Source organism: Patagioenas fasciata, chromosome 2 (genome assembly GCF_037038585.1).
Source record: "Patagioenas fasciata isolate bPatFas1 chromosome 2, bPatFas1.hap1, whole genome shotgun sequence".
In the NCBI taxonomy this organism is placed as follows: Eukaryota; Metazoa; Chordata; class Aves; order Columbiformes; family Columbidae; genus Patagioenas; species Patagioenas fasciata.
Window position 1 is genome coordinate 74,132,305 of NC_092521.1, and position 15,234 is coordinate 74,147,538.

General features: G+C 39.5%; 1 protein-coding gene across 8 annotated transcripts in view; it reads left to right on the forward strand.

Annotated features, from left to right (window-relative positions):
- The window catches only part of GRB10 (growth factor receptor bound protein 10), a 147,429-nt gene that overhangs the window by 122,986 nt on the left and 9,209 nt on the right, over positions 1 to 15,234 (forward strand). For all 8 annotated transcript variants that reach the window (XR_011737513.1, XM_071804421.1, XM_065830850.2 and 5 more), the window contains 6 exons: positions 4,684 to 4,799; positions 7,586 to 7,660; positions 10,113 to 10,250; positions 10,849 to 10,959; positions 12,072 to 12,170; positions 15,078 to 15,155. Coding sequence is in view for 7 of the 8 variants with exons in the window: in XM_071804421.1 (XP_071660522.1) it covers positions 4,684 to 4,799; positions 7,586 to 7,660; positions 10,113 to 10,250; positions 10,849 to 10,959; positions 12,072 to 12,170; positions 15,078 to 15,155 (617 nt within the window). In the remaining variant the exon portion in view is untranslated. The remainder of the gene's footprint in view (positions 1 to 4,683; positions 4,800 to 7,585; positions 7,661 to 10,112; positions 10,251 to 10,848; positions 10,960 to 12,071; positions 12,171 to 15,077; positions 15,156 to 15,234) is intronic.

The following is a 15,234-nucleotide window of genomic DNA, read 5'->3' on the forward strand; positions in this document are numbered from 1 at the left end:
ATCTCTCCTAGTATAGAAATATGTGAAAAAATTAACATGAAACACCATTTGTACATGTCTGCAGTATACTTTTAGTTCTGAGGACACAGGATGAGGTGAACAATTACGGTATAAATTACAGAATCTTTATCTCCGTAGCTTTATATGCCACATGTGCGCTTCTAACAACCTTTGCAAATTTTCACTTTTATCAATGCTCATTAAACTACCAGGCTCTCTTTTTCTATATTCTCTTTCCCATCATTGCTGATTACCAAGGTATTGTGTAAACAGAAGCCTTCTCCTTTGTAACCAACATCCTTCTCCTGCCAGATTCATTCAATGATGCCACAATTCAGTGTTTGTGACATCACAATAGCTTCCATGGTGACTAATTGTGCTGTCAAACTCTGGTGTGTGACATCTCTGAATGAATCGGGCAGGAGGCTGATTAGGAAATCAAAAGCTTCTGTTTACACACAAATAACTTGGTAATTAACAATGATGGGAAAAGAGCAAGATACTTATCGGGCTGCATTTATATACATGGGGACCTGCCTGCCTTGGACCTGTTTCACACTGAAGCACAAAGCGGGGCCCTGCTGTCCCAGGGAAACGGGGTGTGCAGGTTGGGGCTTCACCGGCCTCACCAAACTTTGTTCCCCAGGGACTGCTACAGGGCTGTCCTCCAGGGCTGTCCTCTGTAGGCCATGCAGTACATCTGCGTGAAAAGCAATGCAGTCTCTCAGGGTGTAAAGCGAACAGACAAAAAAGTCTTTAAAGCGACAAAAAAAAAGATGCCGTGATACAAATTTTGCATATTTGAAAGGATGTGGACAGAAAAGGGAATAAAAGAGGTCAATTAACGAGAGACAACAGCATCCGATTTCTTGTATTTGGGAAACAAAGTATACACTGTAAAATATTCAGTAAACTTCAAATACCAACTTTCATGCGCCCACCCAGTTTTGGTTGCAGTTTGAATTTTTTGTTTTATGGCTGCCTATTCCTAGCTTCTCAGTAGCTCAAATGCTGCGCTGTATTTCAGAGACTGTCAGATCAAGGTAGTAATCTGTCTGCACCTTAGGTGTAGTTATTATCAGGTGTCTGATGTTCCATAGTTTTCCCTCTGAAATAAGATTGCTATTATTAAGTATGAAACAATGGGTGAATAGGTACTTACCAGTGTGGAGAGAAATACGGCTTAAAAGCAGTGAGAGTTCTTTGTTTCCAGAAGACATTGTTTCTTACTCAAGACATCCTTGCTGACTTAATGCTGTAGGTGGTAATCTTGAAGCCCACCAAAAGAGACAAGTTCATACATTAAGTTCACTGCTGTTTATTTTATCCCTGGTCTTCCCTAATATTTCTTTTCAAAAGAGCTCAGTTTGCAGAACCAGTTAAACTTTTTACTTTTGGGCAGACTGAGTACAAGCAAATTTTTGAAGCCAGCTGCATATTTATGATTGTAGTGATCTTCCAGGTCCCAGTTTTTAAGGAACCTTCACCTGACTGCTTACTTAGCACACGTAGTCAAGTCTATTCCAAATAACATGTGTGCTTGCAAATTACTTCAAATAGCTATTGGACTACACAAAGTATTTGTGTTCTCACTGGAGACAATGGTGTGACAGTTTACCATGAGACTTGCTTAAGATTTGACATGTGGAAATGGTTTCTACTGTGCTGTACCACTGGTATCTAAAACACTTTGTGGTCAAGATTTAAGCAGTCTGTAAAACTTGAATTGGTTCCGTTATTTCATTTGCAAATAGAAATATACCTAACCTGTTCATAAAATATGGTATTCTCCCTGTGTGCCACTCCATGCTTAACTATCGTCAATTTAGGATGAGGACTTAGATATCCATATTGGACATGAACCGAAATAATGATGATGAAGACAGGCTGTCATGATAGTATGTGTCTGGGCACTGAAAGAATCCTTACTTACAGATCTCATTTTTCCAGGTCCAGAACTGACTGTACATCTTATTTAAGACAGTTGAAGCAGGGAAAAAAAAAAAAAAACAAACAAACTAGTAGGGCTCTGAAATGTAAGTAGGTTAGAAGAAATAATTTCTGCATAGTTTTGTACATAGATTTTTCTTGTTTACATGTGCATTGAATTTGATTTGCCTTAACCTGCATGAATTAAAAGTGTAACGGTTAGACGCAGTACTTGATAAAATACAGAAACAGGACTGGCTGTTTCACACTTCGGTCCACCTGTCGTTTGTAGTGATTCTCTAATGGGGAATTTTGGGCCATGCACGTGAGTTTTTCATATTGGAATCCAGCTCCTTTTTCCATCTTGTATTACTTCTACAGTTCTGTGGAAGTTTAGATAATAATACACAGCAATTTTGGGGAAAAGAAAAAGTCTGTCCTGTTCTTCTAGGGAGTATGTAGAGGATACTGAGTTGAGCCTGTCAGATAAACTAAAAAGAGACATTTCTGGTCAATTCAGCTGCAGTGTCACCTGAAGAACAGACCGTCACCTACTGAACAGACCGAGATCTGTGCATCTGGTTCTGTAGCAGGAAGTTCAGAGCAAGGCTGAGGTGGAGTTGCTGATGTGTCAAGAGGCAGTTCATCCCATTTGTACCAACTGAGTGCAAATTACAAGACTTCCCAAGTGTACAACTTCTATGAAGTAGGAGCAAACTGGCTAGGACTGGCTTCCTTTTTCCATACACGTGCTGTGAAATGCTGCCTGTTTTCTTCAAGGTGGCTTTCACCATCAAACTAGAAATGTAAACCACAGAATCTCAAAAGGGTCTTGATTCAGTAAAGAAATATAACTGTGTCATTTGCCTAAAGCATCTAAGATACAGTCACTGGATATATTACACAAACTAACGATCGAAGTGCAAAACAAATTGACAGACATTCATCTGTACTGTATTTCCTCAGGACAGAATGAATAGGATGTGGTTTGTCCCTGCCCTTAGCTGAGCAATCTTCAGTGCGCGAGGAAAGCAAAGACCACAGCTTTGTGTGATGACAGAAGCAGGACGTGGTCTTTCAGGGTACATACTGTGATGAAGATTCACACCAACATGATTAAATGTTTTTTGGAGGAATCATTATATAGAAAAACCAAACCAAACCAACAAAAAACCCACAAACAAAAAACCAAACCCCAGAAAGGCCCTTCATACTCGTAGGCCCACTGTCCTCATCACTGCGTGGAGGAGATTTCACTTAACTGGTTGCCCATGACAGCAATACCTGAAATTTCACCTGTGAAGCTCCTAAATAATGTGGAGGTTTGGGTGATGAATGCTCAGGTGGTACAAAATGTCCTTAATTGACTGCTACCAACAGCAGGATTGTGGCATACATTGTTCAGAGAACTACTCCTTGAAAGTGGTGTTACAGCTAATGAACTAAGCATTTATTTGAGAGCAGCTCAGTATGGAAAATCTTCAGTGTTATCCCCTTGAAACACAACTGTAGCAAGGCTGGACACTGCAAAAGTATGATAAATGAAGTCATCAGTGAGTTGGTCATGACTGACAATCTAAATGCGGGTGAAAAAGACTATGGGATCATTCAGAGATAGGTTAAACTTTCAATCAAAGAGCTTATATTAATCTGCTAAGTTGAACAGTTGGAGTGACATTCAAGAGCTTGCTACGTTTTGAGATACCAGTGACTGCTTGCTTTCTATCCTGAGAACACCCCAAGAGAATTTGGGTGGCAGCCTGGCATTTCTCACCGTGGGAATGCGAGGATGCAGGAACACCAAGTGGGGAGGGGACTCTTCAAACTTCTTCAGCCAGCAAGTCACATGCATTTTGGACAGAGCTTTGCATAAGTTTTTTTTTTTTTTTGACCTCATTTTTTATTTCCTATTATATAAGGGATGAAAGTACTGACTATAAGGACTTTTGAAAAATATCTAAATATTTTCTCGGAAACTTCTGAAGATTTGCCAAGATAATGAGTTCATTAAATAGTGCACACTTAGCCCAGTTGCCTTCTTTCGAGTTACTGCTTTTAGTGAATTGGATTTGTTAAGCTATCTGTTCATGCTTTGATGTGCCATTCTTTTGACCAGGGAAGTGGTGGTTATGGGGAGTTACCTTGTAACCAAATCTGGAGCAGAAAATTGCCCTGTCATGTGTACAAAACATTTGTCTCTGTCAGTATTCCTGTAAAGTAGATCCTGTGACCTCTTTCATAATAAACCCTATTGTGTAGCATCTACAATAAAGGCCTGAAGTTCACCTTGAAATGAACTGGTTTTATAGAGTGTGATCAAACAGGACACTGTATTTCTGGGATAGTTCAAGACCTAATAGTGGCCTTTCTGCAACTTTTTTTCCCTTAAATCTGTTCACCTTGCCAGTTGTACAGCATATAACCAGCACCAAAAGAAGACATCAATGTGTATTATTTAAGCTAATGCACAAAAACCCCTTATGTTCTTCCATTTCTCAAAAGTCTGTGTTTATAAAGTCCTGATGTAGGAAATTTTTGAAGAAACTCTGCTGTCTAGCGTTAAATTTTGTAATACTCACACCCTAGTTCCTTTAGATGCCTCATGGCAGTATGGTTTGAAAGCTACAGTATGTTTTGTTAACTTCTTAAAAGGTAATGGAATTACACTGGGTTGTTTTACTCCTGTTCTTTGGAAGGTGGTCTCTCTGCTTCTGCTGGTTGGCTGCGTGTTAACATCGTGTTCTTTTTCCACAGAGAGGTGTTTGGAAGATCATGAGCTCATAGTTCAAGTCGAGTCTACAATGGGAAGTGAAAGTAAATTTTTGTTCAGGAAGAATTACGCAAAATATGAGTTTTTCAAAAATCCCATGGTGAGTCTCATTGCTTAGTTGTTTACACCACACTGAGAGGGATGGATTGCAATAACATTGCTGGGCACTGTTATGTCTTAAACATCTATTATAATTAAAAAAAAAAAAAAAAGCAATCAACAAACTGAATTCTTTCAAAAGAAATTTTAACCAATGCTTAAATTCCTTGTACTCTTCTCCCAGCCTAAAAATCTCAAGTGTTTTCAAGTTACCGAATATACTTGTTTCAAAATGGCTATTGTTATGTTGGAGAGTGACCAAGTCAGGGAAAATTTTGTTAGTTTAAGAAAAGCAATCAGAAGTGCAATTTACTCATTATCTTCAAAGTTACCTGATTTCAAGCAATTTGATCGTGTGGCAGGCTGTATCCAAACCTTTTACTTTCTGAGAGTAATAATTAAAAAAAAAAAAAAACTCTGGGTAACCCCTAAAACACTTGATACATACAAGGAATTTTCGGTTTATGGTTATGTATGTTGGGCGTTGTCTCACTTGTGGATGTGCTTTACTAGCGTGCTCTGCCTTCGCTACTGCTCACAGTAACTCACCTTCTCTGTCCTCATGTATATCTGTGCTTGAAAGGTATTATATGTCATAGCTATACTTATTCCTGGACTTGTAAGTTCCTTTGAATGTTGTAATCTAAAACCGTTTGCAGTCTAACTGCTTATTTGGGGATGATTTTTCACATTTTATCTTAAGTAATTAAGTTGGAACAGGCCGTTGACATGAACCAATGTCAGCTGGTGTGACCCATCTAGATAGCTAAAGAAGGATAATCCAGAGGTGGCTTAGGTGAGAACAGATTTTGGGTCAGTGGTGCCAGAAGAAAAAAGATACATGAGGTCACATGAAAACTCATTGCTGAAATTACTGCAGATGATAAATTAATTCCTTTCCTCATAGGCGCTAATGCACAGTTGCTGCATCCTCGCACATGTGCTTGCACGTACATTTGTCATCTGCTAGTGCTTGTTTCAGAGGCTGTGCCTTGACTTACTGTGTGAAACATTTCTGTACATGGAGTGTTTGTAATTTTTCACTTCTGTTGATCTTCCCATCTGATAACCTATGAACATCTCAGTGTTGTACAGAAATTTTGGTATCGTAGGAGCTAGCTAGCACATTGATTTCATGTGACATACTTTAATTAATAACAGAGCATGGGAGTAAAACCCAGAATGCTTGGCATTCAGTCCTAGGCTCCTGCAATCAGAGAATAAATCATTCTTCTGGTGTAAGAATGCGAAGGCTCCCTATCCGTTGCATTAGCTGTTGCCATATGGCGCTGTTTCTACTCAAGAGAGGCTGGTGAATGTTAGCTTTCATAATTCATTGTGCAACTTACCTGACAGAAGGGTGATTCCTCTTCAGCCCTTCTCTTTATGCTTTGAAGACTGAAATTTATATTGCCTGAAGCATGATGAATGGTCTAAACTGGAAATGTTTTTGTTGTGATTCATCCTGTTGATCAGTTGTTGTTTTATTTCAGGCATTTATTTCTGGATGTCTTTGTGCTTCAAATAAAATGTTTAAGAACTTGCCACGTATAGTAAATTCAGTGTACCAAATTACATGGGCATTTTTAAATATGGCAAATTAAAAGGGGAACTAGAGGGAAAAAAAAATCGGAAGTCAGGTCACCGATCTAGCAGTCAGAAAACTGTCTGACTTTTGTCATGCAAAGATTCAGCATGAATGAGATACTGTACCGGATGCCTGAAATCAAAAAGCTCTGTAGAAGCATCTGTTTGTGTGTTAAGCAATATTTACTTCTGTGTTTGCGGGATGGGGGAAAGGAGGTAGATGTCTGCTTTGCAGTTACTCAAATCCAGCACGTGAAACAGGGCACGTGACACAGAGCCTAATTATTACATGTGTGCTTGTTCAGTTTTCATTATTTCATTTCATTGAATGTATCCTGGCCTATCCTTGCAAGAAAAAACACTGGGCTCTGTTATCTTGCCCTGAAATATGAACATATAGGGGTAGGTTTTGCAAAGGGCTTTTCTCTTGACAGATTAAAGGGTTTCAAGCCTGGGCTGTTGAACAACCAAATGAAAGCATCAACAGTCACGTATAAGCTCTTTGTCATAATTCAGGTCTGCAAATGGCAATTCGCATGGAGCCTTCTGAGGGACTGACCGGGTTTTAATGTCAAGCAGATAAAGTACTGACGAACTGTGTTTTGGATAGAAAGAGTGTTATCAAAGGTGAAGGTGTACATTCTGTAGAACCTGCAGCATCCCCATCTGAGACTTCTTTTAATGCACAGCTTGCCCCTGTGAGGGTAGATGAAACTTGTTATTTCTCCTCCTATGCATCTTCCACATGGCAAGTGGAGTTGCAGGGAGTTTGTTTGCTGAACAGCCTTTCTGGACAAGGAGGGAAGCCCAGAAATTTGGTGGCAGAATATGCAGTAATCAAGGAGTCACTGAGTACCCAACCTGCAGGTCCATTTATCCTGTCCTTTCTTAGAAAGTAGAGGCTGTTAGAGATTCCCAAAAGCCTTGAGTAGAAGAGGAAACGATGGGAAAATGCACTTAGGAAATACTGCATATCACATATTTCAAAAATCCACCTTCTTTCTGCATGGGCCTTTGGTGAGCAGAAGGGAGGAACTGCACTTGCAAGCCCTATTATGATTTTCTTTGTCAGGGGATCTCCAAACTGGTTTAAGTGTGATAGTTTCAAAAAATTGATGACTGGAAGAAAATTCCACTTGTTCTGTGTGAAAGTGTTCAAATATGATGTGATTTCCAATTGTCTTCTCTTTTTGTGTCTAGAATTTCTTTCCAGAGCAAATGGTTGCGTGGTGCCAGCAAACAAATGGCAGTATCCCACAGTCACAGCTTTTGCAGGTACTGTAAGTTACCTGTATGGACGAAGAAAGTTTTGGAGCTGGAGGGGAGAGGTTGAGAGGAAAAAAGGGAGAATTCAAAGGTCTGGAAATAACTGGTCAGAGAAAGACCAGCATAGTGAGTTAGCATGTGGTACTAATGTTGAAAATATCCGACCAAGATTTTACCCAGTGGCACTGAGGTGTAAGGTATAAACACAACGTATTCATAGCTATGTTCACACGTTTGTTCCGCTAATATTCAACTTACTCTGTGGGTACTTGGTTTGGCGACCTAATGTTGTTCCTAAAACTATCTCAGCAGATATATTTCTAGAAAAACAAATATACTTTATAAAAAGTGAAAGAGAAGTGCTCTTCTATACTCCGCATCATAGCACAAATAGATGAAGAATGTGTATGTACAAATAACTGGTTTTAGCTTGGTTTCTGTCATTTTGCATGTTTACAAATATGCACTGACTCTCTGTTTAAATATAAGTTTCCACTGACTTTTGAACCAATGTGCTCATTTTGTCCCGTAACCACTTAAATCTATTAAATACTGGCTCCACACTCACTGAGAAGAGTTTAAAACATTAGCATATATTGCCCACTGGGAAACCAGATAAGAATCAGACCAATATCTGGCATTAAAAATAAAAGTCACGTGCAACGAGGCTGCAGTTAGGAACCAAAACTGGCATGAACAGGCATTGCCACAGACTGGTAGGAGCAGAGGTGTTCACACCTTGGGCCCTTTTTGTGCAGCAAAAGTGGAGAATTGAGTGTACTTTTTAACATGAGCAGCGGGACTCCCTAAAAAGAGCAAAATGTTCTTGAAGACAGAAAAGTTTTGAATGTAGGGTAACTCAAGCAAGCAGGGAAAGGACAACCTTACAACCTTGTGAGATACAAGAGTTTGCTTCTGGGAAGGCTCAGTCAGGTACTGTGCAGGAGAAACAGGTCACAGGTGTTAGCAGTGCGAGAGGGTAGGGGAAAGAGGATGGGTACGTTCTCTTTGGTTTATTGTTTAACCATAAAAACCAGTCTTTCTTAACGCATTTGTGTTGAATACCCTTTCCTTTAAAAAAATACCACACAACCATTTTTCATAATTTCAAAGACAGTTGTAACTTGTTGTAGGTAAACTTCCTGCAGTCTAGTGGCCATTTAACATGTTGTATTGGAGGCCACCTCAAACACTGGGCAAGTGCGCTGGTTTTAGTTACACATTAAATAGGGAAGAATATTAAATATGATCTCATATGCGGCATGAAGAGCTAGTATTTTTAGTCTTAACAATAACATTAAAACCAGTGAGATATGTTTTCGCTAGTGTCAGGCTGACTCAGATATGCAAAAAACTTGCACCTTAGTTTACTTTTGGTTTATCTAGCTGGACAGAGAGAATGTATTCCTCTTTATTCTTTCTCACAGTTGAGAAGTGGATTCATAGTACAAATAGTGGGAAGATTGACTAAAGATTGACTATTCTTTTCCATTCTGTTAGAAGAGATGGGGAGGAGGACTGGAAAAAAAAATAAGGTTTTAATGCAACTAAGAATTCTGATACAGGGCACTCACTGTTCGTTTTGTTTCCTGTGAGCATTATCCACTAAATAACACCAAAATACAAGTTCCAAGAACTGCAGAGGCATCTAGGCCAACCAGGTTTATGCATTTTTCTTCCTAATACTGAGTTTATTAGTTTGGCATTTAACTTGCTGAGAAACCCCTCTATCATGTAAAACTCTGGCCCATTGTAATATGGGAGCCATCCATCAATTCACTAACCATAGTTAATACTTCCTTCCTTTGATGAATCGCAAATCAAATGATTCCGTATGTGGTCCCTCTAATCACGCCAAGACCTTAAATACTTCTGAATCTTGAAACCTAGTGTAATTACTGACACTTATTTGTCTGCTCTGTGTTTCATTTTGACTTAAATATTCTGTTGTCTGTCCTACCTCTTGTCTTGGGACAGGTGCATGTGCTGTGTAAGACTTCAATGTGGGAAATCCAGAAATAGGTTGTTTCCATTCTAAAATTTGGGGATGAAGTTGAAGATTTTCGCCAATGTTTCCAAGTTAGACTAGTTGTCTGAATTGTTGTGACAGCGTATTATTTTAAGAATTAATAAGCTTACTTTATGTCCCTTCAGGCCAAGTGCAGGAGGAACAAGGATACAGAAAAATGGTTAGCCTTTTGGAAGTTTAAGTATTGACACAGAGAAAGGAAAATGTCAGTGGCAGGAGTAGTTAGCTTAGGTAGATGTAACAGGAGGAGCAGGAATATCCATTCTGGTCGTAAATCTCTTAAAATTTCTAGGTCAGTTTAAGCATAATATGAAACTGTGCCCCAGGTCAGCTAAGTGATTTGCCATTTGCTTCTCTGTTCTGAAAATACAGTGACGATTTAATGATCCATCCATAGGACACAGTTCTCATTTATGTTTTCTTCTCCAACAGAACTTTTTAAACTCCAGTAGCTGCCCGGAAATTCAAGGTTTCTTGCACGTGAAAGAACTGGGTAGGAAATCATGGAAGAAATTGTATGTGTGTTTGAGAAGATCAGGACTTTATTGTTCTACAAAAGGAACTTCAAAGGTAAGATTAAAAAAAGAAGTTGCACAGTACAAGTATGTAAAAGCTTTTTCTGCTTTTACAGTGGGGATTTTTTGCTGGTGATTGAATATCTGCACACAGCATTCACTTTTTTTATCTCATACGAAAGGATAAGCAAGCCATGATCAAATGACAGCCAAACCCTGGGCTCTCAGTGCATGAAAATAGCTATATAGCATTGTTATATAATAAAATCAAACTAGCTGGGCAACACAATTGTGGCTACTGAAGTTGTGCTAACAAGGTTAGCACATGGCTCGTGAATTTAGTTTAAATGGTACCGTAAACAATATTTTATGTTCTCTAACTTTCAGATTTCTCAGGAGCAATGTAATAGGCTGTGCCATTTTTAATGTGGTGTGTTTGAATAAGTGTTTTGTCAGCTGCTTCTCTAAAGCACCTTCTGCTAGCAGGCTGATATTTGAAAGGTGACATGCCCTGTGGGCTCCAGGCTGCCTGAGAGAGCACAGTGTTCACACACTGCCCTCTGTTGGAGGCTGGTCTTGGGAGACTGCAAAGCTTGCAGCAAAATCTTCCAAAATCGTACGCTCACGTATCGTAAAACATGTTATTTCCCCAGGAGCCAAGACATTTGCAACTGTTGGCTGACCTAGAAGACAGCAATATCTTCTCATTGATAGCAGGCAAGAAGTTGTACAATGCACCTGCAGAATATGGATTTTGTATAAAGGTAATTCTTATCGTGAAGTTCTTCCAAAGTTCCAGACAGGGTTGGTAGCTCAGAGTCCTCCCAGCCCGCAGCTAAGTGGGGTTTTGTATGTAAAACTCTGCAAGCATTTCTGTCATGAGGACTTGATCTTTAACATCTTTCATTTGGCAGGCATGTCCCGTGAATCTTGCCATCATTTTATGTGACACTTCTAACACTTTATCTGGTGCTCCTTTGGCTTAGGAAATTTCTGTGCAAGAGCAGCTCAGTGCTGAAGCGTGGTGTGCCTGTGAGATGACCTTGGTTCACCTCACAGATTATTTATTTTTTCAATCACTCTAATTGAATAGGAAAGTTTATCTGGACAGTGAGCATTAAAACTATATAGCTATGAAGGACCAAGCTCCGATGGGTGTAATTGCATTTATTTAAAGAAGAAGATTGCCTTGGAAAATGAAAATAACAATAAGCAGTTGCCTTTGAGGATTTCAAAGACTGCTGTGCTGATGGACAGGTTTGGAAAGTATTTCAAAGCTCCATGTAATTGTCTGAGAAGAAAAAAAAGGCTGGGAGCTGGTTAAATTGACAGCAGTGAAGTAGTCTCCTTCCCAGCAGCCATTCCAGAGCCAGACAACAGTGGGTTTGCCTCAGAGAGTAGAGACGCTGTGAGGCACATCCTGAACCTACAGAAGCAAACTGGCAGTAACCTTCAGTTAGGGAAACTTTGGTTCTTCATCTCAAAATGGGGGCTCATAAAAATCAACAGTTTTTTAAAAAAAAGCAAACAAAACAACAAAGCCACCAAAAAACCTACAAACAAAACAACAACAAAACCCAGAAAAAATACAAATGCCTTCATTCAGTTTCTAGCAGGGCCTGAGTACCTTGTTGCTGCAAACTGCCAGAGCTGCAGAGTATTTTAAAGCAGGCACTGATGTTTATCTTACTGGACCCAGCTGAGAAAGTGATTTCTTTCAAAGCATACTCAGCTTCTGAGCTGTAATTCAGGGTGGTGTGACCTTATCCTGGCCAGCTCTTGACTAGTACTGTACTTACCTTTACTCTGCAGTGAACTTACATGTTGTTAGTTTTTTTTTCCTGAATTTATCTGACTTTCTTCTGATATTTTATAGCCCAACAGAGTGAGAAATGAAACTAAGGAACTGAGGTTGTTGTGTGCTGAAGATGAGCAAAGCAGGACGTGCTGGATGACTGCCTTTCGACTCCTCAAGGTACCTCCTCCCTCTGTGTGAATAGAGCTACCCATGTAGTTAAGTTGCATTGGTCATTGTGTTTGTGAGAAGATACCTATATGTTCTTAAATATCATCTGCCTCCAAAGCGATACAGCCAAGAGCAAAATGCCAGGCCGACATGTCCCTCCTAAGCTTTTAAGGACAGCACTGGGCTCATTTCCTTCCATTTATGAATCAAGTATAATTTTAATACATGTGAATGAATCAAAAAACTGCTTAACAAGGTATTTGCAAGTTATCATAAAGCTAAAGAAAATGTTTTGAAAATGGTAAGTGTTTAGCTTAACTAGAACAGGGCGCTCTCTAGAGCCTTTGCCTCAGTTTTCTGAAGGTTCTATTTTAAAAAGTAACAAAAATAAGCAACTCTGTCTCTGGGTGAAAGTTATTCATATCTAAGAGCAAATTATGAGATTTCTTGTAACATAGTAGGCTTCACAGGTTTCTTTCAAACAAAATCAGCACAGAAGGAACTGAGGAGAAGGTTGGCTATTTTGTGCTCTTTGAAGCAGAGAACTTCCTGATCTTCATAGCGAAATGTGCAGAATTTTTTTTTTGGTTTGGGTTTAAATTTTCCCTGAAGGTGCTGCTTTGTGAAAGGGAATATCCATATATATTAAAAAAAATAGGAAATATTATAGCTAATGTGTTACACATGAAAATCTCACCTCTCTTCTGCACAGTTATCCCACTCTCTAATATTCTGTGTGAGAGTGCAGCATACAAAATGTGATAAAAAATAGATAAAAAGTAGAGACATGCACAAAGTGTGGTACTTGATACTAGATACATGTCCACCAAAACAGGGTGGAGAACCTTGACCTCAGTCATCTTTGGTTCTCCCCGTAGCAAACAGATAACTTCAGATTTGGAAATGAGGCCACGGCTGTTCCTCCGTCTGCTGCGGTCAGCGCTCCAGTGTCCTGCTGGTGGCTGCTGTGTGCCAGGCTGTGCCCAAAATGGGATGTGTAACCCAGGGGCACTGTGAGCAGTTGTCCTCTCTGTCCTGAATGAACAGTCACTATTCCAGCCTAAGTGGCAGCTGACATTGGCGAAACCTCCACCCCCCTCTCTTCCAAAATGCCACTTTCCCCAGCAGCATTTCACAACCACCTGCTGAAGAAGGTGCATTGCTGCAGCTTGTGTCCAAGGAGCTGAAAGGGTGTGGGGGCATCAGAAGGAGCATGAGGTTTATCGCTTCCCAGTCCACATGTGGCATTGACTGGGAGAAACCACAGAGATTCCCATTGCTGCCTAAGCATTGTTTATTTCTCCCCTCCCTTTCAAAGATAGTTTCTCTGATTTGTTTATCATCAAGACATGACAAATGTTTGCTACAGTTACCTGTTCTACAGAAAGCAAATGAGACTCCCAGGCCTGTGGGTATGAAAACACAACACCTGTTCTCCATCTACATTAAATGGTCACCTTCCAAGCCAGAGCACATCACTTTGAGTGTTCTCCAAATATTATCTCATTTGTTAATTGTAAGAGATGCTGTGTTGCAGTACAGAAGTTCCTATTTTAAGTTGTTAGAAAAGCAGGTGTGTTAGTCGTAGTGTGGGCCAGGATGCAAGGAGCAATCCCAGTTACAAGATGTATGTTTGATCTCCATGGAGCTGATACCTCTGTTGACTATCGTAATTCACTCTCCAGTTACTTGACTTGACTCATGTTTAATACACATTAACAATTATAGTAAGAGTTTGAGTCTCCAGACAATTCCAAGTGCTTCTTCTCAGCTGTCCTTTACTTTTCCTAATTACACAGAATTTTGCATAGTGGGGAAAGTGCTCAGAGGATCAGACAATTGTAGTGAATTGTGCCTTGAAGATGGCACTTGCTCTGAAGAAATTACTTATGCTGGTCTAGCACTAATGTTCCTGAATGGCAAGGAAAAACCTTCAGAGTGTACAGAATTAGCTATTCTTACCCAGCAGCTAGACATGCATCTTTCTGGGAATCTTTCTTTGCAGTGCAGCCTGTGGCAGCAACAGTGCTGTATGGCAGTAATTTCTGTATACTGGCACGTAACATTCACCCTTAAGCTGTTAATGCTATGGGGGGGAAAAAATAGTTTATTTTTAAGGAACACTAAATGAACCTTAAAGGTGTATAGTCAGGGAAAATTAAGGGTGTGCCAGGAGGCTGTGGCTGTGACCCTTCTTTTTGTTTACCTATTGATTTGGCTTGCTATAGTCACATACTACCCTGTTTAAAAAATTATCTGTACCATTTCAATTAGAACACTCAGTAAGCAATGTTGCTATAACTCAGCACTGTACCTCTAAAGAATACACTGAGTAGATTTTTTCCTACTGCCCTAGTTACTAGTGTTGCTAAAATTTATCATGTTCAATGAGGAACAGGACTGGAATTAAATCACCTTATTTTTACTAAGATGAGAAAAGTACCCGAAGTGTTATTTCCTGACAAAATTTATTAAAAGATCTAGTGAATTAGAAGGGTTCTTATTTTTTATCACTATGAAAACCGAGTTTGAACGGCTTACGAAGAATTTTTTTAAGCTCACATTACTAGGAGAGTAAAAAGAGAGGGAGTTAAAATATGTGTTCTGACCTTGAGTGAACACTTATATTCTACAAGGTAAACATGGTGATATCTGATAGTGGCAGAAATTACTTGCGTATTTCACTCCGGCTTGTAAAAGTGTTGTCTTTTAAATAAAACTTGTCGTGCATATTTACTGCTCAACTGCCACCTGCCAATCACTGTTGCTCAGTGCAAATTGCTTTGGGACAGCTTCTGATCCTGAAAATAATAAACTGGTGTTACCAGTGTAAGTGGTATTATGAAACCACTACAGTTTTTTTTTTTTCCTAGGGTATATATTTGAATAATAATGTCCTTGCATTTCTGTTGGCAGTATGGAATGCTACTGTATCAGAATTACAGAATTCCTCAGCAGAGAAAAGCCATGCTTCCACACTTTTCCACTCCTGTAGTAAGTAATGAACTTTACCTCATTAATGTATGATGTTGGAAAAGATGCATTTGCCTTTGCATTTTAAAAGTGGAAGATT